A 22,397-nucleotide genomic window follows, 5' to 3' on the forward strand; every position below is an offset into this window, starting at 1 on the left:
GTTTAAGCACCAGAATCGGCATAAAATTGACATATATTGATTCTAGTATTTACCGGGCTTCTAGCTGTACTTTTGATAACATATCTGCTGTGGCTCTGCTAGTCTTCTGAGCTCTAAGCCCTGCCCACAGGATGGAAGTAGCCAATCAGTGGTGAGGGTGGAGCTTAAACATTGCACTCATTGAGGACTAGCAGAGCTGCAGCAAATGAGCCCAGTCGGAAGGAGCAAAGTAAGGACACTGCACATCTGGGGATCTGCCCCTGTAAGATTCTGTACCACCATGACCCTTGTGGCTTACATGAATCCTGGATGGTGAGAAGCCGACACTTTACAATCATAGCCATAGGCAAAGCCTGCACATTTTTATTGTCCTCACCTGACTATTTGGCTCCAACAAACATTACAAAAATCTTTTGACAGAGGGAACTGAGGAACGTGTTAAGCAGAAGGACTTGGGAGATGGCGTCTATTATTTTGAATATTATCCAAGCACGCCTGGAAACTACATTGTGACAATCACATGGGGAGGACAGCACATCCCGAAAAGGTTAGTGACGGACATGTTTATACCTGCTGCATGACGTCTACATTCTGTAGATCTGGAAACAACTTTCTTCATATCTTTACGTTTTGGTGGTTTTTTTTGTTTTTTTTAACAATTTTTCTTTATTTTTAGTCCATTTGAGGTGAAGGTCGGCACAGAATGTGGGCAGCAGAAAGTCCGGGCATGGGGACCTGGCTTGGAAGGAGGCGTTGTTGGAAAATCAGCTGACTTTGTAGTTGAAGCAATTGGGGATGATGTGGGCACTCTAGGTAAGATCCATAGGAATGTTTATACATTTACGTAAACAATTTGGCTGTAGACATATCGTGTTTTTTGGTTTTGTTTTTTTTTGTTTTTAATTTTATAAGTCTCACCCCATATTTAGAGTGAAATGGTAATTTTGGGTAAATGGGGTCCATCTTATCTGGTTGCATCTCACTGGATGGGGTGGAAACTGGGTCACAGGGAGGCAGGGGCGGTGGTGGAGTAGGTGTGGTGGGGGTCTCGGCTATGCTGCAGGATCCATCTTCAGGGATTATAGGTAACAATATCGGCAGTGTGGGCTTTAAAGAAATGGCACCCGGAGTCGACGCGTGTGCAGTTTGAGCTCTGAGCCGAGGGCTCATCTGTGCATGCGCTATTCAGTTCACTGCTGGAAGATGAATGGGTTGGAGGTGGCGCATGCAGATAAGCTCTCGGCTTGTTGTTGTGACGAGAGTTAAATCTGCGCACGCGGCGACTTCAGGAGCCATTTTTTTAAATGTCGACTGTGCTTTTACCACTGGGGATGGCTCCTGGATCGCCGGGACACCCGCAGCATCACTCTAGTCCTGCCACCACCATCTTACCCTGCTCCACTCCACCCCAACCCCCTCTCCCCAATATTACTCAAATCTTTGGGAGGGAAAGGACATCTTGTAATCCAAAAAAAAGCGGGTACTAGCCGGAATGTCTCACTAGTGGTCCCTGTAATGCTGGGATGGTGACCGCTGCGGCCAATCCTTGGCCTGAGCGGTGATGTTTGCATGTATGGCCCAAGACCGCTGAGGCCAAGTGTGTATGTTAGCAACATCACTGTAAGACAACTCTGCATGACACTCGTGTACCAAAAAAGTAGTTCTGGAGAGGTGTGAATTACCAGGTGCAGGTAATCATCCTGATTTTGGGGTCTCCTGACCATCACTCATAAGCAAATGAAGCTGTTTGTGGGTGGGCAACGTAAAGCCACGCCGTACATTGTAGTCATGCCTTTTTTTTATTGATTATGAGTTTATACTACCACCACTCCTGATATGTATTGGACACTCCCTTTAAACACCTTCCTAGCACTCGCTACAATGCATTTCTTGGCTCCCATTGGTCTTATGTGTACACTGCCTTTGTACAGGGTTTTCCGTGGAAGGTCCTTCACAAGCCAAGATCGAGTGCGATGATAAAGGAGACGGCTCTTGTGATGTGCGATATTGGCCACTGGAAGCTGGACAATACGCCGTACATGTGTTGTGTAACAATGAAGATATCAAGCTGAGTCCATTCATGGCCGAAATCAAACCAGCCCCCAAAGACTTCTATCCCGAGAAGGTAAGAACATTGCAACATGAGTGTCTGTTACACTTGTAGGAATAGCCATTTGGATGAGTGTCGTTTTATTGTTTCCTGAAGGTGAAGGCCTATGGTCCTGGTCTGGAGAAGTCTGGACTGTCCATCAATAAACCAGCCGAGTTCACGGTGGATGCCAAACAAGGAGGGAAGGCTCCTCTTAAGGTTTCCGTGCAGGTAAGTAGCTCTGCTGGTTATGGGAAGCTTTCATCTCCTTACAAATAGTTTTAACCTACTGGACCTTTTTTAGGATTCTGAAGGAAACCCTGTAGATGTTACCACTAAGGATAATGGCAACGGGACCTACAGCTGCAGCTACTTACCAAAGAAGCCATTGAAGCACACGGCCGTAATATCCTGGGGTGGCGTGAACATTCCCAATAGTCCTTTCAGGGTACGTCTCATCCCAACAATCTAATGGTGACCTGGAGGAAAAAATAAGCTATTCTGGATAACAAAAAAATATCCTTTTTATCTTAGATGACTATTGGTGCTGGTAGCCATCCCAATAAGGTTAAAGTATATGGACCCGGTGTTGCCAAAACCGGCTTGAAAGCGCATGAACCTACATATTTTACCGTGGACTGCACAGAAGCCGGACAAGGTGGGTAAAAAGAATATCTATACTACATCCTCCAAGAACTACACAACAAAGTCAAATCTGGAAGGAAAACTGCTGCCTTGTCCTTATCTAGCCTTCAGGGACGAAGGGGGGGGGGGGGGGGGGTGTCTTACGACAAGCCGTGAAAATTCATCCAGTTTAAGATGTAGTTTTCTTGGCGTCATTGTCTACAATGTGCTGCCAAGATTGGAGTAGTGATTGATGGTCCTTTACTAATCTTTCCGTAGGGGATGTGAGCATTGGCATCAAATGTGCTCCTGGTGTTGTGGGTCCAGCTGAAGCCGACATTGACTTTGACATCATCCGCAACGATAACGACACCTTCACAGTGAAATACACCCCACCCGGGGCTGGAAGCTACACAATCATGGTTCTGTTTGCTGGCCAGGTACTTGTCCGATGTCCTGTTAACTGTACGTTACTTTCAGGACTATGAATCTGGACTGGAATAACTAATAATCTTCATAAATTGTGTTCCTCAAATAAGCCAAGATATAATGGACTGCACAGCTGCTGCCGGTTACTACCGATCAGCTATTATGCAGTTTTCAGCAGTGTCCGCTACATGTTGAGCGGAGCAGTGATGTTCAGATTTTGTAATCTTTGCCTCTGGCCACCACTGGTGATTTGGAGGTCAGTCCTGTAGTGGTACTGTCGTCACAAAGCTCCCTCAGCCATCATTATAGTTGCACTCCAACTTATTTCACGCCTTGTTCCTTCAGGCCACACCAATGAGCCCCATCCGTATCAAGGTTGACCCATCTCATGATGCCAGTAAAGTGAAGGCGGAAGGACCAGGACTGAACAAGAGCGGTAAGATATAGTGGGAGCTGGTGTGATCACCACCCTAGAGACTTTCACAAGTTTTCAACAAACTTATTTTTGGGTTATTTTTAGGTGTGGAAATTGGCAAACCCACCCACTTCACTGTAAACACCAAAGCAGCTGGCAAAGCAAAATTAGACGTTAACTTCACAGGCCCGGCCAAAGGGGATGCTGTGAAGGACTTTGAAATCATTGATAATCTTGACAACTCCCATACTGTCAAATACACCCCAGTGCAACAGGTAAGACTTCAAAAATTTCTGGGTGTCAAAGTTCTCCCTCTTTTGCAGTCTTCTAGTTTTGTTTCTTTTTCAGGGTAATATTGGTGTAAACGTGACCTATGGAGGAGACCATATTCCCAAAAGCCCGTTCCCTGTCAACATTGGTCAAACTCTGGACCTCAGCAAGATTAAAGTTACCGGACTTGGTGACAGTATGTATTGTTGCTCTGTATATATAGATATGAGATTAAATCCAAAACTCGCCTACATATTGCTTCTGTAAATATACTCTCCAAAATGTGAAATTGCATCAATGTGGAAAGCTAATATCTTTTCAGTTGTATGAGCTGGTTGTCGTTACACACTGTATGTAATGAGTATTTTTCACATGACGTTTCGTCTCATTTGTGTCTTCAGAGGTGGAAGTTGGAAAAGACCAGGAGTTCACGGTGAAGTCTAAAGGTGCTGGCGGACAAGGCAAAGTAGCTTCAAAAATTACAGGCCCGTCGAACAAATCTGTTCCTTGCAAAGTAGAACCAGGCTTAAGTCCAGATAATAGTTCTGTTAAGTTCATACCTCGGGAAGAAGGACCTTATGAAGTGGAGGTTACTTATGATGGAGTCCCAGTACCTGGTAGTCCTTTCCCTGTTGAAGCTGTTCCACCAACTAATCCTTCAAAGGCAAGTACATTAAGCAATTGTTTGGCACCATTTACTTGTTTGTGAGGACTGTCCCGAATATTTGTTTGGGGCCAAAGTGGAGAGCTCCTTAAGTAATTGTACTTGCCTTCACTATTCTGTAGGTTAAGGCTTATGGGCCTGGGCTGAAAGGAGGCAGTGTGGGCTCTTCTGCCCCATTCACCATCGATACTAAAGGTGCTGGCCAAGGAGGCCTCGGCTTGACCGTTGAAGGTCCATGTGAAGCCAAGATTGAGTGTCTGGACAACGGCGATGGAACATGTTCTGTGTCTTATTTGCCCACAGAACATGGTGACTACAACATTAATATTCTTTTTGCTGACACCCATATACCCGGATCTCCATTCAAGGCGAAGATTGAGCCTTCCTTTGACCCAACAAAGGTGACTTGTTCTGGTCCTGGCTTGGAACATGCCCATGTTGGAGAAGCTGGCAAGTTTAATGTGGACTGCTCAAACGCTGGCAATGCAGAGTTGACTATTGAGATTATATCAGACAATGGCATGCAGGCCGAAGTCCATATCCAAGACAATGGGGACGGAACATATACTATTACATACATACCACTTTACCCTGGAATCTACACCATAACTATCAAATATGGCGGCCAAATGGTGCCCAACTTCCCCAGCAAACTGCAAGTGACTCCAGCGGTGGATACATCCGGTGTTAAGGTGTTTGGACCTGGAGTGGAAGGAAAAGGTGCAGTAACAAATAACTATTCATTCTTAATTTTAAGCATTTTGGTAAAATGTGACTCAAAATTGCTTTAATTCCTTGCAGGAGTTTTCAGAGAAGCCACTACAGAATTCAACGTGGATGCCAGGGCACTCTCCAAAAGTGGAGGTCCACATGTCAAGACCAGGGTGTCCAATCCTTCAGGCAACTTTACTGAAGCCTATGTACAGGATAATGGGGATGGTACATACAAAGTGGAGTATACTCCATATGAAGAAGGTGAGGGGTTCTTTCTTGCATCACTTTTTGTTTTATATCACTCTTGTCAGTATAAATGGTTCTACTTATTGGTGTCCCGTCTGCTCAGGCGTTCACGCTGTAGATGTGTCCTACAACGGGAGTCCAGTACCAAAGAGTCCATTCAGGGTCCCCGTGACAGAAGGTTGTGACCCAACCAGAGTCCGAGTCCATGGTCCTGGTATCCAGAGTGGAACCACAAACAAGCCCAACAAGTTTACCGTGGAAACAAGGTAATTTTTGTATCATATTTACTACATGGTTAACTGATTGCAGTTTTGTGGCCAACTGAAGACACTTATTTTCTTTCTATAGGGGAGCTGGTACCGGGGGTCTGGGATTGGCTGTTGAAGGCCCATCTGAGGCCAAAATGTCTTGCACAGATAACAAAGATGGCAGCTGCTCTGTGGAATATATCCCCTACGAGCCTGGCACTTACAGCCTTAACGTCACATATGGTGGACACCAGGTTCCAGGTGAGTCCACGGTTGCAATCGAGTAAGCAATTATTAAAGGGGTAATCCTAACTCCAAGCAATGGTATATTGCTAGAATATACTTAAAGGGGTTGTCCACTACCTTCATTGATGGCCCTTCCTTAGGTCATCAATGTCTGATAAGCTGTGGTCCGACACGTGGCACTCTTGCCGGTCAGCTGTTCTAGGTGGCAGCAGGGCACTGGAAATGCTCAGTTCTGGAGATTAATCTTTTGATAATGGCTGTGGCCAGATACTACACATCCACCTATTGATCTGAAGGGGAGGTGAATGTGCAGTACCCAGCTGCAGCCTGTATCAGAAGACTGAGCGGCTCCGGCTGTCTGCTGCTGCGGCCGGGACAGAATTGCTAATTGACGGGGTCTTGGAAACTCCTTTTCTTTGTCGCTCCATTGGGAGACCCAGACAATTGGGTGTATAGCTATTGCCTCTGGAGGCCACACAAAGTATTACACTTAAAAGTGTAAGGCCCCTCCCCTTCTGGCTATACACCCCCAGTGGGATCACTGGCTCACCAGTTTTGTGCTTTGTGCGAAGGAGGCAACACATCCACGCATAGCTCCACTTTTTAGTCAGCAGCAGCTGCTGACTATGTCGGATGGAAGAAAAGAGGACACATATAGTGTCCCCAGCATGCTCCCTTCTCACCCCACTGTATGTCGGAGGTGTTTGTAAGGTTGAGGTACCCATTGCGGGTACGGCGGCAGGAGCCCACATGCTGATTCCTTCCCCATCCCTTTTTACAGGGCTCTGGGTGAAGTGGGATTTACCGGTCTCCAGGCACTGAGACCGTGCTCCATCTACAGCCCCTGGAGAAGATGCTGGATGGAGCGGAGTACATCAGGGACATGGCCCTGCTTCCTCAAGGTACTCTGTGTCCCCGTGCATTTGGCGCTCACACCGCAGCATGCTGGGTGTTGTAGTGCGCCGGGGGACATCAGCGCTGCGGCGCCTGTGCCATGGCCTCATTCAGCTTTGCTGAAGCAGGCTCACTTATGGAAATTGGTCGCGCCGGCCGCTGGGACTGCGGCGCGGCTGGCACTTGTAGTGCGCCGGGGACTTCAGCGCGGCCCGCGCTTACACGGCGGCCGCGCTGATAACTAGAGTCCCCGGCTTTTGCGGCCTGCTTCCGTTCGTTCCCGCCCCCAGACCTGCCAGTCAGGAGAGGGGCGGGACGCTGGCCACTTCTATGAATCGGTCGCGCCGGCCGCTGGAACTGCGGCGCGGCTGGCACTTGTGGTGCGCCGGGGACTTCAGCGCGGCCCGCGCTTTTACGGCGGCCGCGCTGTTAACTCGAGTCCCCGGCTTCTGGGCCTAGTCTCCCTTCGTTACCGCCCACAGCCCTGACAGTCAGGGTAGGGGCGTGACGCTGCATAGAGCAGAGCTGAGAGCTGGAGTATGTTTTGCATACTCCACCCCTCTCACTGTGTGCACTGTGAATCCGGATTCCCGCACTTTCTCAGGCACGCCCACGGCTTCCTTCTCTACAAGGACACCGGCAGCCATTAGTGTCAGTTTCTGTAGATACAGAGACAAGTGTGGAAGACCCTGGCATTCTGATAGTCACACAATCGCTGTAACAGGCGTTAAGCAGCACCTGTGGTGCTAACCCCACTAGTGCAGAAGTGCACTTATAGATATGCTTGTACTATATACATTGCACTGTTTGGTCGCACGTTGTATATACCCTCCTGGATTATGCGGAGGAGTTATCAGCATATTCTCTGTGTAAAACAAAGGTGCAGAACCACATGTTTTTCTATACAGCTGGTACAGCATGTACGGCTATACGGCCGGCAGGTACATAGACTCCCATTGTATGCACTAATGGCCAGGGGATGAGGACGGTGTCTGCAGTATTTACTGACAGTTTTTCTGAGACTATGGCTATGATACTAGAAGCCTAGCAGTCCGGACATGTCTCTCACAATATGGGCACTGTTGAATCATTGATCCATGGCCCCCCTCAGTGTGGAATAACTAACAGCTCCGGGAATGTCACACGCATCCCAGAGTCATGGCTCTGCACGGACGTCAGTCCCAGACAGCCTAAGTGGGCTCGCTATGAGCGGCCTCGGTTTCATCAGGGTCCTAACAGAAGGACTCGCTGTGTAATGAGGCGGAAGTAGCGGCTCAGGATTCTGATCCTGAGACCGCTCTCAATCTGGATACACCTGATTGTGACGCCATAGTAAATAATCTTATAGCGTCCATCTATAGAATGTGGGTTATTTCTCACAGCTCCTCCAGTGGAGGAGTCAGCTTCACGTATTTTTCTGGACCACTCTGCCTTCAGAGAGGCAGTCCAGGAACACCACGCTTATCCAGATATGCGCTTCTCCAAACGGCTTAGGATACACGTTATCCCTGTCCCCTGACTTGGTCAAGGACTGGACCCAATGTCCCGAGCGGCATCCTCCAATCTCCAGGCTTGTAGCTAGATCCATAGTTGCAGTGGGAGATGGAACTGCAAACTCAAAGATGCCACTGACAGACAGATGGATCTCTGGTCGAAAGCCATCTATGAGGCTGTCGGCGCACCGTTGGCTCCGGCATTCTCTCCCTTGGGGCACTCCAAGCTATTTCAGCTTGTCTTACACAGATTGACACGGTTACACGTACATCTGTGCCGCAGGTGGCATCCTTAACCTCTCAAATGTCTGCATTTGTTTCTTACGCGATTCAGGTTGTCCTGGACTCTGCGAACCGTGCGGCGGTAGCCTCCGCTACTCCGTGTTTTTAAGCAGAGCCTGGTCTGCTCGTTAAGTGAATGGAAGGCAGATTCTGCTTCCAAAAAAGGTTGCCTAACCAGTTGCCTTTTTCTGCTGACCGACTGTTTGGTGAGCGTTGGATGTAACCATCAAACAGTCCAGGGGTAAGGATTCATCCTTTCCTCAGCCCGGACACAACAAACCCCAACAGAGCAAGAGGCAGTCGGGGTTTTCGGCCTTTTCGAGGCTCGGGCAGGTCCCATTTTTCCTCGTCCAATGTGGACTCAAAAGGATCAGAGGAGCTAAGATTCTTAGCGGGCTCAGTCTCGCCCAAAAAAGCGACAGTCTGAAAACCCGCTTCCAAGGCGGCTTCCTCATGACTTGCGGCCTCGGTCGGTAGCAGGCTCTCCCGCCTTGGCGATATTTAGCTGCCATAGGTCAATGACCATTGAGTGTGAGACATTCTGTCTCACGGGTACAGGATAGAGCTCACTTCTCGTCCTCCAACTCGATTCTTCAGAATTTCTCCACCTCCCGGCCGGGCCGCTGCTCTTCTGCAAACAGGGTGCACTCTATAGGCAGAAAGAGTGATGACCCCCGTTCCTCTTCAGGAACAAGGTCACGGTTTTTACCCCAAATTCTTTGCGGTACCTATAACAACGGGCCGTTCCGTCCCGTTCTGGATCTAAAAATGCTCAGCAAGCTCGTGGACACCAGGCGGTTCCGGATGGAATCCCTCCGCCATGTCATCGCCTCAAGGTCCCAAGGATATTTCCTAGCATCATTAGGCATCAAGGATGCTTATCCACACGTGCCGATTGATCCAGAGCACTAGCGTTTCTACGCTTCGTTATAGGAGACGAACACCCTCTGTTCGTAGCTCTACCTTCCGGCTAGCGACAGTCCAACTGGTCTTCGCCAAGGTCAGGGCAGCAGTAGTCACAGTCCTGCACTCTCAGGGTCACTCTGTGGTCCCGTATTTAGACGATCTACTTGTCAAGGCACTCTCTTAGGAAACATGCCAACACTGCCCGAACGTTGCGCTGGAGACTCTCTAGAGTTTTGGGTGGATCATCAACTTTTTAAAGTCAGATCCGACCCCGACCCTATCGATAACATATCTAGGCATAGAGTTTCTTACTCTCTCAGCGATAGTGAAGCTGCCGCTAGACAAACAGCATTCACTACGGGCTGCAAGCTCTTCTTTAAGAACCAGTCGCACACATTGAGACGCCTCATGCACTTCCTACGTAAGATGGTAGCAATGGAGGCAGTTCCTTTCGCGCAGTTTTACTGCGTCCACTACAATGGGACATTCTCCGCCAATGGGACGAGGAGTCGACGTCCCTCAACAGAGTCGTCGTTCTTTCTCAGGCGGCCAAGGAATCTCTACGGTGGTGGCTTCTTCTCACCTCTTGGTCAAAAAGAAGGTCCTTCCTATCCCCGTCCTGGGCGATAGTTACGACAGACGCGAGTCTATCAGGGTGGGGAGCAGTTTTTCTCCACTACAGCGCTCAGGGTACGTGGACTCAGCAAGAGTCCACTCTTCAGATCAATGTTCTTGAACACAGAGCAGTGTATCTTGCCCTACAATCCTTCCAACAGCGGCTGGAAAGCAAGCATATCCGACTTCAGTCGGACAGCTCCACAGCGGTGGCATACATCAACCACCAAGGAAGAACGCGCAACCGGCAAGCCTTCCAGGAAGTCCGGCAGGTTCTGATGTGGGTGGAAGACACGGCATCCACCATATCCACAATTCACATCCCAAGTGTGGAAACTAGGAAGCTGACTTCCTAAGTCGCTGAGGTGTTGCCGAAAGAGTATGGTCTCCTCACCCGGACGGGTTTCAGGAGATCTGGCGCCGCTGACAGAGGCCGGACGTCGATCTAATGGCGTCACGGCACAACAACAATGTGCCAGCTTCATGGCACGGTTTCACAATCATCGAGCTCTGGCGGCAAACGCCTTAGTTCAGCATTGGTCGCAGTTCCAGCTACCTTAGGTGCCACCTCTGGCATTGTTGCCCAGAGTACTGCGCTAGATCAAGACCGACTGCGGCCGCGCCATCCTCGTCGCTACAAATTGGCCGAGGATGTTGTGGTACTCGGTTCTGTGGTGCCTCACGGTAGGCTAACCGGGGGCACTACCAGACCAATCAGACTGGCTGTCTCAAGGGCCATTCTTCCATTTGAATTCTACGGCCCTCAACCGGATGGTGTGGCATTGAGTCCTGGAACCTAGTGTCGTCAGGATTACCTCAGGACGTGGTTGCCACCATGAGACAGGCTAGCATACCAACGTCCGCCAAGATTGACCACAGGACGTGGAAGATGTTCTTATCTCGGTGCTCGGCGCAGGGTGTTTCTCCCTGGCCGGTTGCATCGTCTATGTTTCCTTCCTTCCTGCAATCTAGGTAGGAAAATGGGTTGTCGCTCAGTTCCCTTTAGGGACAAGTCTCAGCGCTATCTGTATTTTTTCAGAAACGACGACTTCCTCAGGTACGCACGTTCCTACGGGGAGTTTGTCTTCTCAGCACTCCGTACAAGCGGCCGTTAGAGCCCTGAGATCTGAACAAGGTTCTAATTGCTCTCCAGATGCCGCCTTTCGAGCCTTTGAAGGATGTCTCCCTTCCCGTTTTTCACGGGAAGTGGCCTTCTAGTAACGGTCTCGTCTCTTAGGAGAGTTTCCGAGCTAGCAACGCTCTCATACAAACTCCCTTCCTGGTCCTTCACCAGGACAGGGTAGTTCTGCGTCCGGTTCCGGAATTTCTCCCTAAGGTGGTATCCCATTTTCATATCAATCAGGATATCACCTCACCTTCTTTGTGTCCTCGTCCAGTCCATCAATTTCAGAAAGATTTGCATCTGTTGGTTCTGGTGAGAGCACTCAGGTTCTACTGCCCGCATGGCGCTCCTGCGCCACCCGGATGCACTCTTTGTCCTTGTCGCTGGTCGGCGTAAACAGTCGCAAGCTTCCAGATCCACCCTTGCTCGGGGGCTCGAGGAGCCAATTCTTGAAACCTACAGTTCTACTGGGCTTCTGGTTCTCTCAAGGCCGAAGGCCCATTCTACCAGAGCCGTGGGTGCATCCTGGGCATTACGGCACCAGGCTACGGCTCAGCAGGTGTGTCAGGCACCCACCTGGTCGAGTCTACTTACTTTTACCAAGCATTATCAGATGCATACCTACGCTTCGGCAGACGCCAGCCTAGGTAGATAAGTCATTCAGGCGGCGGTTGGCCACCTGTAGGAGAGGGCCGTTGACGGCCCTATCATGAGGTATTCTTTTACCCACCCAGGGATTGCTTTTGGACATCCCAATTGTCTGGGTCTCCCAATGGAGCGACAAAGAAGAAGGGAATTTTGTTTACTTACCGTAAATTCCTTTTCTTCTAGCTCCAATTGGGAGACCCAGCACCCGCCCTGTTTTCTCGGGGTTTTTCTGTTTTTTCGGGTACACATGTTGTTCATGTGGTATGGTTCAGTTCTCCGATGTTTCCTCGGATTGAATTGGTCTTTAAACCAGTTATTGGCTTTCCTCCTTCTTGCTTTGGCACTAAAACTGGTGAGCCAGTGATCCCACTGGGGGTGTATAGCCAGAAGGGGAGGGGCCTTACACTTTTAAGTGTAATACTTTGTGTGGCCTCCAGAGGCAATAGCTATACACCCAATTGTCTGGGTCTCCCAATTGGAGCTAGAAGAAAAGGAATTTACGGTAAGTAAACAAAATTCCCTTCTTTAAAGGAACGTTTGTTCCAACACTTTGGGGGGGGGGGGGGGTCTCTGCTTTTCTGGGCATTGATGAAAGTCCACATGAGATGAAGGCTTTAACCTGATTCCTATGGACCCTGCAGGCAGTCCCTTCAAGGTTCCCGTTACCGATGTCATTGATAGCAGCAAGGTGAAGTGTTCGGGTCCAGGACTGAGCCCAGGACTTGTAAGGGCAAATGTTCCCCAATCCTTCAGTGTAGACACGAGCAAGGCTGGCGTAGCCCCATTACAAGTGAAAGTCCAAGGACCAAAAGGTAAAGTGTTGGAAAGATGTCCACGAAGGCACTACTGATTGTTGTTTTGGCTTCATTATTTCAGTTTGGGTGGTATTTGAGTACATTTGTACTTGTTTTAGGTGTTGTCGAACCAGTGGAGATTGTTGACAATGGAGATGGAGTTCAGACGGTTAATTATGTGCCCAGCCGAGAAGGACCATACAACATTGCGGTTCTGTATGGAGATGAAGAGGTGCCGCGCAGGTTGGTTATCACAGTACCTCCCATGAGATGTTTGTTTTATACTGGAAAGGTCTTTAATACTTTTTCTCTGCAGTCCATTCAAAGTAAAGGTTCTGCCCACTCATGATGCCAGTAAGGTGAAGGCCAGTGGCCCAGGATTAAACACAACCGGCGTCCCTGCCAGTCTACCTGTGGAGTTCACGATTGATGCCAAGGATGCTGGAGAGGGGCTTCTTGCTGTTCAGATAACAGTAAGTGTTACAACTTGTCACACGACATCTCAAAGTACCTTGAACACCTGCTGGATCATATGCACCTGAAGACCAAATAATGGTCTATGGATGAAGTATGTAAGGGATTTTCTGTAGACCTCTGATTAATGCACTGTAACGGTGACTGCCCAAGTCAGCAGGACAACTGACTTCTAACTTGTATAGATCGTGAGGGTGGAGATTGGTAGGATTGGGCATATTGGTTTCAAGATGCCTAATCCTTTTCGTTTGAGCTGCAGCAACGTCCTACGTTCTCAGCTGAGCATTCATGTGTTTGGGATGAATAGATGTCAGACAAATGCTTATATTAATATACAAGCTTTATCATCCCACATCTACTGAGCTGGGTTGTAACTTGATTCCAGTATTAAAATAACTAATCTTTTCTGCTGGTAGCAAATGTGACTCATTAGTGAATCATCCCTAATTCCAGGATCCTGAAGGCAAACCCAAGAAGGCCACTATCCGTGACAACCAAGATGGAACCTATACTGTGTCCTACGTGCCCGATATGACTGGGCGCTACACTATTCTCATAAAGTACGGTGGTGATGAGATCCCATATTCACCTTACCGCATCCGTGCCGTACCAACAGGCGATGCCAGCAAGTGCACAGTGACAGGTGAGACTGGTGGGTTGTAGAAGGTGGTCCAGCCCGATGGAGATGAGGCTCATTCATTTACTTTGTCCTTCCTTGGACACCATTTAAGACCTCAATAAAGCAGCTTGTATAGTTGACCGAGATGTTACCGAATTAAATCGATCATGCCGCAGGTGAAGGAATGAGCTCATCAAGGACAGTCTTGTGTACAAATCTGAGTAGGGTAGGGTGGAACGTATGATGCCGGAACCTCGTCCCGTTGCTCTCCTCACGCTGCTTTTTACATACACACTTCTCAACGCTGCACACGGTTTATGGCATAACATATCAAGATGTGAAATTGATCTCGGCTGATGTGTATTTTTGTTATGCACTTTACCCTCACATTGTCACCTTGTCTCACGTTACCTTTCCTTGCTCTTTGCCCTTTCACCTCAGTGTCAATCGGAGGTCACGGGCTAGGTAAGCCGCTTGCTAGTCTTGACTAAACTTTTACTCTCCCCGTTACATTAAGTTGAAAGTAATTTTTCTGATCCTTTTGGCAGTCCGAGCCTAGCCATTCACAGCTGTTATAAGGAGGCTATTATGGGTATAGCTCAGTATGCCAAATTTTATGGCCCTTAAAATTTCCATGATGGCAATGGTGCTTTGTAAAATTTTTGCATGAAAGGATTTTTTTTTACAGGGAAAGGAGTCCGGTGGGTGGTCCCCTCTTGGAGTCCGGTGGGTGGTCCCCTCTTGGAGTCCGGTGGGTGGTCCCCTCTTGGAGTCCGGTGGGTGGTCCCCTCTTGGAGTCCGGTGGGTGGTCCCCTCTTGGAGTCCGGTGGGTGGTCCCCTCTTGGAGTCCGGTGGGTGGTCCCCTCTTGGAGTCCGGTGGGTGGTCCCCTCTTGGAGTCCGGTGGGTGGTCCCCTCTTGGAGTCCGGTGGGTGGTCCCCTCTTGGAGTCCGGTGGGTGGTCCCCTCTTGGAGTCCGGTGGGTGGTCCCCTCTTGGAGTCCGGTGGGTGGTCCCCTCTTGGAGTCCGGTGGGTGGTCCCCTCTTGGAGTCCGGTTTTCCGACGCCTTTATTTTTATAGATATTTCATATACAATGCACCAACCTACATCCTAAAGAGAATTCTGTTCTTTGGCTTCAAACGTAACAGCTGTAAATAGCCCAAACCTCTTTCAGACTGGCCATATGGGCTAACAGTTGGGAGGGTGGCTTTTCCTAATTTAAAGCATGATGCGCTCTTTCTAGAACTGTCCATTGCCTACCAACGTGGCCTAACTTTAGATTTGAGTATTTCTGACAATCTTTTTTTTTTTTAGTAATTCCTTTAAAAACCAAACCTGGTATAATTGCTTTTCGGTGGTGGGACACGTGGGGTTCTTGACTCGTGGTTTTTCAGTTTTGCTTCTTGCATGTTGCTTTGTTTGGCTCCTCAAGTCTTCGACCCTTTAACTGCATCTCTAATTCCACTTTGCTGCGCACACTTTCACCCCCTCCTGCTCTTCACTTCCGTATGTTCTTCTGGAAATTTGGTCACTCAGGAAATTGACTGCTCCATGCACAAATCCACGGTTAGATCACAAATTCTGGTGGTGACCTTCATCTTGTCACTCTTCTGCACAAACTCCACAGCCACAGAAAACTGACCAAGGAACAAAAAAGCACCACAGCCCGAAATGTCATGTGGATTAAGAATCTGAAGCTTGTCTTAAATTTCTTAATCGTGCCTACTTTCCTTAGAAACTAATGTGGAAGGTTTTTTTTCAACATGCAAATTTCAGTGTCCCAATCCAAAGTGGCTGAATCTGAAGACTTCCGACTAGAGCTGAGCAATGATTCACAGGACCCTAGTTCATCGGTCATGTTAGTCCATGGCCACTTCCAGCCCAGAAACCTCCAACCCTCCTAACTGCAGCATCCCCAGCAACTTATTTTTAGGCCTTGCAGTCATTGTGGTGAACACATGTTTCGCCAAGCCTACTCATCAGATGGGAAAGCTCCATGTAGGAGGACATTCATAAAGTTCTGCTCCAGCAGCAATACACAACCAATGTGGCCGCAGAATTGAGGTCCTGTAAATGTTTTCCTCCCCTCTACTTCCAACAAGTGGGGTTGAGCTTTTGGATTTTCACTTTTGACTTCTGCATGATTTAAAGGGGTTGTCCACTACTTGCATTTCTCAATCTTTAATCTTGTGCAGCAAATTTCCTGAGAACTGAGCTTCCTGTAGAACTGAAGGGATCTGGCTGTCAATGTTAACTTATAGTTTATTCTCAACATCTTGGCGTGGTAATGCATGAGAGTGGTTGGAAAAGTAGATTCCCCAACCTTACGATGTACCTTCGCATGTACCCCACCCTATTCCCACATCTCGGTTCTGTACAGGTGCTGGCATCGGACCCACCATCCAGATCGGTGAAGAGACTGTAATAACAGTTGATGCCAAAGCCGCCGGCAAGGGTAAAGTGACCTGTACAGTGTGCACCCCGGATGGCACAGAAGTGGACGTAGATGTTGTGGAAAATGAAGATGGCACTTTTGATATCTTCTACACTGCCCCGCAGCCTGGCAAATATGTCATCTGTGTGCGCTTCGGCGGGGAGCACATCCCGAACAGCCCCTTCCAAGTTACAGTAAGTATGGAGTAGACTTATTTTTCACTTTTTGACATAAATTTCATTTTCGAAAGTGAAAGGATACAACGAACATCTTAAAACAGGAAAGGTTTCGCGATTATGCTTCTTCAGGAGCTCACCAACCCTAATTCTCCTTTGAGTGGTGGTGTGCTCCTGATTAATGATTTTTAGGCCAGAGATAAAATATTACCACTGGTTTAAACTGTTTCTAAAATGTTCTGAAAGTTGTAGTTGTAGTTTGTGACTAACTTGTTCTTGCACCTCCCAACGCAGGCTCTGGACGGCGAGCAAATGATGCCTCAGCAGATGGCTCAGCAGCAGTTAGCCCCACCATACGCATACCCGGGCATGCAGCAACCCTGGGTACCCTGACTTTTAACAGTAACTGTATTGATGGAAGGGGGGAAAAACCATCCTGGAACAGGGAAGAAATTTTGGAATGCGAAAACTCAAATCCTGCTCTAGCACCCAGTCTTTTATTAGAAGTAACACAATTGAGTTTTTGGAGGCTGCTGTTTGAGTAAATTGGGGTTGCATAGGCATAACTTGTTTGCTCTTGTAGATTTTAGCGCTTTGCTTGCATGTGAGGATTTTTGCATGCGCCATCAGCACTCGCATTGCCTTCCGCAGTGTCCCCGAGCTCTGCTGGTATATGGTCACCAGTCCAGTGTGAATACTCTCCTCTCTGCTTCGGCTGTGACAACAAAAGACGAATTCCAAGGAAAGTTCCTTCCCTGTGTATATTGTTCCAGATATGGTCTTTTCCTCAGTTTCCACTGGAATAAAATTTTGGGAGGGGTGTGGATGGGTTGTGGGGTGGGGCCGTATGGCTGGGCTCATGCCTCTCCGCTTCATAAATTCCAGATGTCTGCCACATCTTCCCATTCTTCTTACTACAAACATCTCATTAAGTCTTAGTCTGTCGGATTTCCAACCAGCCTCCAAACATCGGGTGGCAGGAAGGAGTTAACACTTTACATCCACCCGTCCGTCTCATTTCACTTTTTTTCCATGTGTTCAGAAATATGTAACGGTCTCTTGCAGAATTCATGTTTCCAGGTTTGCCAAGTTTTTTTGGATAAACTTACTGCAAAGACTTCATCATGCAACTTGTTTTTTTTTTTTTCTGTTTTCCCCATTACATTTGTATTTAAATTCCATTGTTAATTCATCAAATTATATTTTCGCAGACTTGCGTTATTTTCTTTTTCGCTCCTAATTGGGAGACCCAGACAATTGGGTGTATAGCTATTGCCTCCGGAGGCCACACAAAGTATTACACTTAAAAGTGTAAGGCCCCTCCCCTTCTGGCTATACACCCCCAGTGGGATCACTGGCTCACCGGTTTTGTGCTTTGTGCGAAGGAGGCAACACATCCACGCATAGCTCCACTGTTTAGTCAGCAGCAGCTGCTGACTATGTCGGATGGAAGAAAAGAGGGCCCATACGAGGGCCCCCAGCATGCTCCCTTCTCACCCCACTTCATGTCGGAGGTGTTTGTTAAGGTTGAGGTACCCATTGCGGGTACGGAGGCTGGAGCCCACATGCTGCTTCCTTCCCCATCCCTTTTTACAGGGCTCTGGGTGAAGTGGGATTCTATCGGTCTCCAGGCACTGAGGCCGTGCTCCATCCACAGCCCCTGGTATCTGCTGGACATGGAGCGGAGTATCTTCAGGGACATGGCCCTGCTACATGGAGGTACTCTGTGTCCCTGTGGGGACCGCGCAGACACACGGCAGCACTGCTGGGTGTGTTAGTGCGCCAGGGACAGCGGCGCTGTCCGCACTAGTGCCATCGCACACCACAGCGTTGCTGGGTGTGTTAGTGTATTGGGTGACTACCGCGCTAACCGCCGCTGCCGTTTTTATTTAAGGCGCCGCTGGGATTTGTGGTGCGCCGGGGACTTCCGCGCCGGCCAGCACTGATATGCCGGCCGCGCTTATTAACTCGAGTCCCCGGCTTCTGGGCCTAGTCTCCCTTCGTTACCGCCCACAGGCCTGACAGTCAGGGTAGGGGCGTGACGCTGCATAGCACAGCAGCGCTGAGAGCTGGAGTATGTTTTGCATACTCCACCCCTCTCACTGTGTGCACTGTGAAACCGGATTCCCGCACTTTCTCAGGCACGCCCACGGCTTCCTTCTCTACACAGGACGCCGGCAGCCATTAGTGTCAATTTCTGTACGATACAGAGACAAGTGTGGAAGACCCTGGCATTCTGATAGTCACACAATCGCTGCAACAGGCGTTAAGCAGCACCTGTGGTGCTAACCCCACTAGTGCAGAAGTGCACTTATAGATATGCTTGTACTATATACATTGCACTGTTTGGTCGCACGTTGTATATACCCTCCTGGATTATGCGGAGGAGTTATCAGCATATTCTCTGTGTAAAACAAAGGTGCAGAACCACATGTTTTTCTATGCAGCCGGTACAGCATGTACGGCTATACGGCCGGCAGGTTACATAGACCCCCATTGTATCCAACTCAGCCGGAGTCTCTGCTAATGGCCAGAGGATGAGGACGGTGTCTGCAGTATTTACTGACAGATTTTCTGAGACTATGGCTATGATACTAGAAGCCTAGCAGTCCGGACATGTCTCTCACAACATGGGCACTGTTGAATCATTAATCCATGGCCCCCCTCAGTGTGAACAACTAACAGCTCCGGGAATGTCACACGCATCCCAGAGTCACGGCTCTGCACAGACGTCAGTCCCAGACAGCCTAAGCGGGCTCACTATGAGCGGCCCTCGGTTTCATCAGGGTCCTAGCAGAAGGACTCTCTGTGTAATGAGGCGGAAGTAGCGGCTCAGGATTCTGATCCTGAGACCGCTCTCAATCTGGATACACCTAATGGTGACGCCATAGTGAATAATCTTATAGCGTCCATCAATAGAATGTTGGTTATTTCTCACCCAGCTCCTCCAGTGGAGGAGTCAGCTTCACGTATTTTTCTGGACCACTCTGCCTTCAGAGAGGCAGTCCAGGAACACCACTCTTATCCAGATATGCGCTTCTCCAAACGGCTTAGGATACACGTTATCCCTGCCCCCTGACGTGGTCAAGGACTGGACCCAGTGTCCCAAGCGGCATCCTCCAATCTCCAGGCTTGTAGCTAGATCCATAGTTGCAGTGGGAGATGGAGCTGCACTTAAAGATGCCACTGACAGACAGATGGTTCTCTGGTCTAAATCCATCTATGAGGCTGTCGGCGCACCGTTGGCTCCAGCATTCTCACCCTTGGGGCACTCCAAGCTATTTCAGCTTGTCTTACACAGATTGACACGGTTACACGTACATCTGTGCCGCAGGTGGCATCCTTAACCTCTCAAATGTCTGCATTTGTTTCTTACGCGATTCAGGTTGCCCTAGACTCTGCGAACCGTGCGGCAGTAGCCTCCGCTACTCCGTGTTTTTAAGCAGAGCCTGGTCTGCTCGTTAAGTGAATGGAAGGCAGATTCTGCTTCCAAAAAAGGGTGCTTAACCAGTTGCCTTTTTCTGCTGACCGACTGTTTGGTGAGCGTTTGGATGTAACCATTAAACAGTCCAGGGGTAAGGATTCATCCTTTCCTCAGCCCGGACACAACAAACCCCAACAGAGCAGGAGGCAGTCGGGGTTTCGGTCTTTTCGAGGCTCGGGCAGGTCCCATTTTTCCTCGTCCAATGTGGACTCAAAAGGATCAGAGGAGCTCAGATTCTTGGCGGGCTCAGTCACGCCCAAAAAAGAGACAGTCTGAAAACCCGCTTCCAAGGCGGCTTCCTCATGACTTGCGGCCTCCTCTCTCCGCATCCTCGGTCGGTAGCAGGCTCTCCCGCCTTGGCGATATTTAGCTGCCATAGGTCAATGACCGTTGGGTGTGAGACATTCTGTCTCACGGGTACAGGATAGAGCTCACTTCTCGTCCTCCAACTCGATTCTTCAGAACTTCTCCACCTCCCGGCCGAGCCGCTGCTCTTCTGCAAACAGGGTGCACTCTATAGGCAGAAAGAGTGATGACCCCCGTTCCTCTTCAGGAACAAGGTCACGGTTTTTACCCCAAATTATTTGCGGTGCCTATAAGAACGGGCCGTTCCGTCCCGTTCTGGATCTAAAACTGCTCAGCAAGCTCGTGGACACCAGGCGGTTCCGGATGGAATCCCTCCGCCATGTCATCGCCTCAATGTCCCAAGGAGATTTCCTAGCATCATTAGGCATCAAGGATGCTTATCCACACGTGCCGATTTGATCCAGAGCACTAGCGTTTCTACGCTTCGTTATAGGAGACGAACACCTTCTGTTCGTAGCTCTACCTTCCGGCTAGCGACAGTCCCACTGGTCTTCGCCAAGGTCAGGGCAGCAGTAGTCACAGTCCTGCACTCTCAGGGTCACTCTGTGATCCCATATTTAGACGATCTACTTGTCAAGGCACTCTCTTAGGAAACATGCCGACACTGCCCGAACGTTGCGCTGGAGACTCTCTAGAGTTTTGGGTGGATCATCAACTTTTTAAAGTCAGATCCGACCCCGACCCTATCGCTAACATATCTAGGCATGGAGTTTCATACTCTCTCAGCGATAGTGAAGCTTCCGCTAGACAAACAGCATTCACTACGGGCTGCAATCTCTTCTTTAAGAACCAGTCGCACACATTAAGACGCCTCATGCACTTCCTACGTAAGATGGTAGCAATGGAGGCAGTTCTTTTCGCGCAGTTTCATCTGCGTCCACTACAATGCGACATTCTCCGCCAATGGGACGGGGAGTCGACCTCCCTCAACAGAGTCGTCTTTCTTTCTCAGGCGGCCAAGGAATCTCTACGGTGGTGGCTTCTTCCCACCTCATGGTCAAAAAGAAGGTCCTTCCTATCCCCATCCTGGGCGATAGTTACGACAGACGCGAGTCTATCAGGGTGGGGAGCAGTTTTTCTCCACCACAGCGCTCAGGGTACGTGGACTCAGCAAGAGTCCACCCTTCAGATCAATGTTCTTGAACACAGAGCAGTGTATCTTGCCCTACAAACCTTCCAACAGCAGCTGGAAAGCAAGCAAATCCGACTTCAGTCGGACAACTCCACAGCGGTGGCATACATCAACCACCAAGGAAGAACGCGCAACCGGCAAGCCTTCCAGGAAGTCCGGCAGGTTCTGATGTGGGTGGAAGACACGGCATCCACCATATCCACAGTTCACATCCCAGGCGTGGAAAACTAGGAAGCTGACTTCCTAAGTCGCCGGGGTGTGGCCGAAAGGGTATGGTCTCTTCACCCGGACGGGTTTCAGGAGATCTGGCGCCGCTGACAGAGGCCGGACGTCGATCTAATGGCGTCACGGCACAACAACAATGTGCCAGCTTCATAGCACGGTTTCACAATCATCGAGCTCTGGCGGCAGACGCCTTAGTTCAGCATTGGTCGCAGTTCCAGCTACCTTATGTGCCACCTCTGGCATTGTTGCCCAGAGTGCTGCGTTAGATCAGGACCGACTGCGGCCGCGCCATCCTCGTCGCTACAGATTGGCCGAGGATGTTGTGGTTCCCGGTTCTGTGGTGCCTCACGGTAGGCTAACCGGGGGCACTACCAGACCAATCAGACTGGCTGTCTCAAGGGCCATTCTTCCATTTGAATTCTACGGCCCTCAACCTGATGGTGTGGCTTTGAGTCCTGGAACCTAGTGTCGTCAGGATTACCTCAGGACGTGGTTGCCACCATGAGACAGGCTAGCATACCAACGTCCGCCAAGATTGACCACAGGACGTGGAAGATATTCTTATCTCGGTGCTCGGCGCAGGGTGTTTCTCCCTGGCCGGTTGCATCGTCTGTTTCCTTCCTTCCTGCAATCTAGGTTGGAAAAAGGGTTGTCGCTCAGTTCCCTTTAGGGACAAGTCTCAGCGCTATCTGTATTTTTTCAGAAACGACTTCCTCAGGTACGCACGTTCCTACGGGGAGTTTGTCTTCTCAGCACTCCGTACAGGCGGCCGTTAGAGCCCTGGGATCT

General features: G+C 49.3%; 1 protein-coding gene across 4 annotated transcripts in view; it reads left to right on the forward strand.

The window, feature by feature from the left end:
* FLNA (filamin A) overlaps positions 1 to 22,397 on the forward strand; it is a 139,464-nt gene that overhangs the window by 106,606 nt on the left and 10,461 nt on the right. The window contains exons 11-32 of one of the 4 annotated variants that reach the window (XM_075324200.1): positions 421 to 547; positions 677 to 813; positions 1,932 to 2,125; positions 2,207 to 2,320; positions 2,394 to 2,537; positions 2,624 to 2,747; positions 2,993 to 3,153; positions 3,488 to 3,578; positions 3,663 to 3,832; positions 3,906 to 4,023; positions 4,229 to 4,491; positions 4,614 to 5,211; positions 5,293 to 5,466; positions 5,555 to 5,717; positions 5,800 to 5,960; positions 12,548 to 12,718; positions 12,820 to 12,943; positions 13,017 to 13,173; positions 13,628 to 13,817; positions 14,235 to 14,258; positions 16,172 to 16,419; positions 16,696 to 16,785. In XM_075324200.1, the coding sequence (XP_075180315.1) occupies positions 421 to 547; positions 677 to 813; positions 1,932 to 2,125; positions 2,207 to 2,320; positions 2,394 to 2,537; positions 2,624 to 2,747; positions 2,993 to 3,153; positions 3,488 to 3,578; positions 3,663 to 3,832; positions 3,906 to 4,023; positions 4,229 to 4,491; positions 4,614 to 5,211; positions 5,293 to 5,466; positions 5,555 to 5,717; positions 5,800 to 5,960; positions 12,548 to 12,718; positions 12,820 to 12,943; positions 13,017 to 13,173; positions 13,628 to 13,817; positions 14,235 to 14,258; positions 16,172 to 16,419; positions 16,696 to 16,785 (3,743 nt within the window). The remainder of the gene's footprint in view (positions 1 to 420; positions 548 to 676; positions 814 to 1,931; positions 2,126 to 2,206; positions 2,321 to 2,393; positions 2,538 to 2,623; positions 2,748 to 2,992; positions 3,154 to 3,487; positions 3,579 to 3,662; positions 3,833 to 3,905; positions 4,024 to 4,228; positions 4,492 to 4,613; positions 5,212 to 5,292; positions 5,467 to 5,554; positions 5,718 to 5,799; positions 5,961 to 12,547; positions 12,719 to 12,819; positions 12,944 to 13,016; positions 13,174 to 13,627; positions 13,818 to 14,234; positions 14,259 to 16,171; positions 16,420 to 16,695; positions 16,786 to 22,397) is intronic. The other 3 variants (XM_075324202.1, XM_075324201.1, XM_075324203.1) reach the window with 3 other exon arrangements.

This window comes from Anomaloglossus baeobatrachus, chromosome 9, assembly GCF_048569485.1.
Source record: "Anomaloglossus baeobatrachus isolate aAnoBae1 chromosome 9, aAnoBae1.hap1, whole genome shotgun sequence".
NCBI lineage: Eukaryota > Metazoa > Chordata > Amphibia > Anura > Aromobatidae > Anomaloglossus > Anomaloglossus baeobatrachus.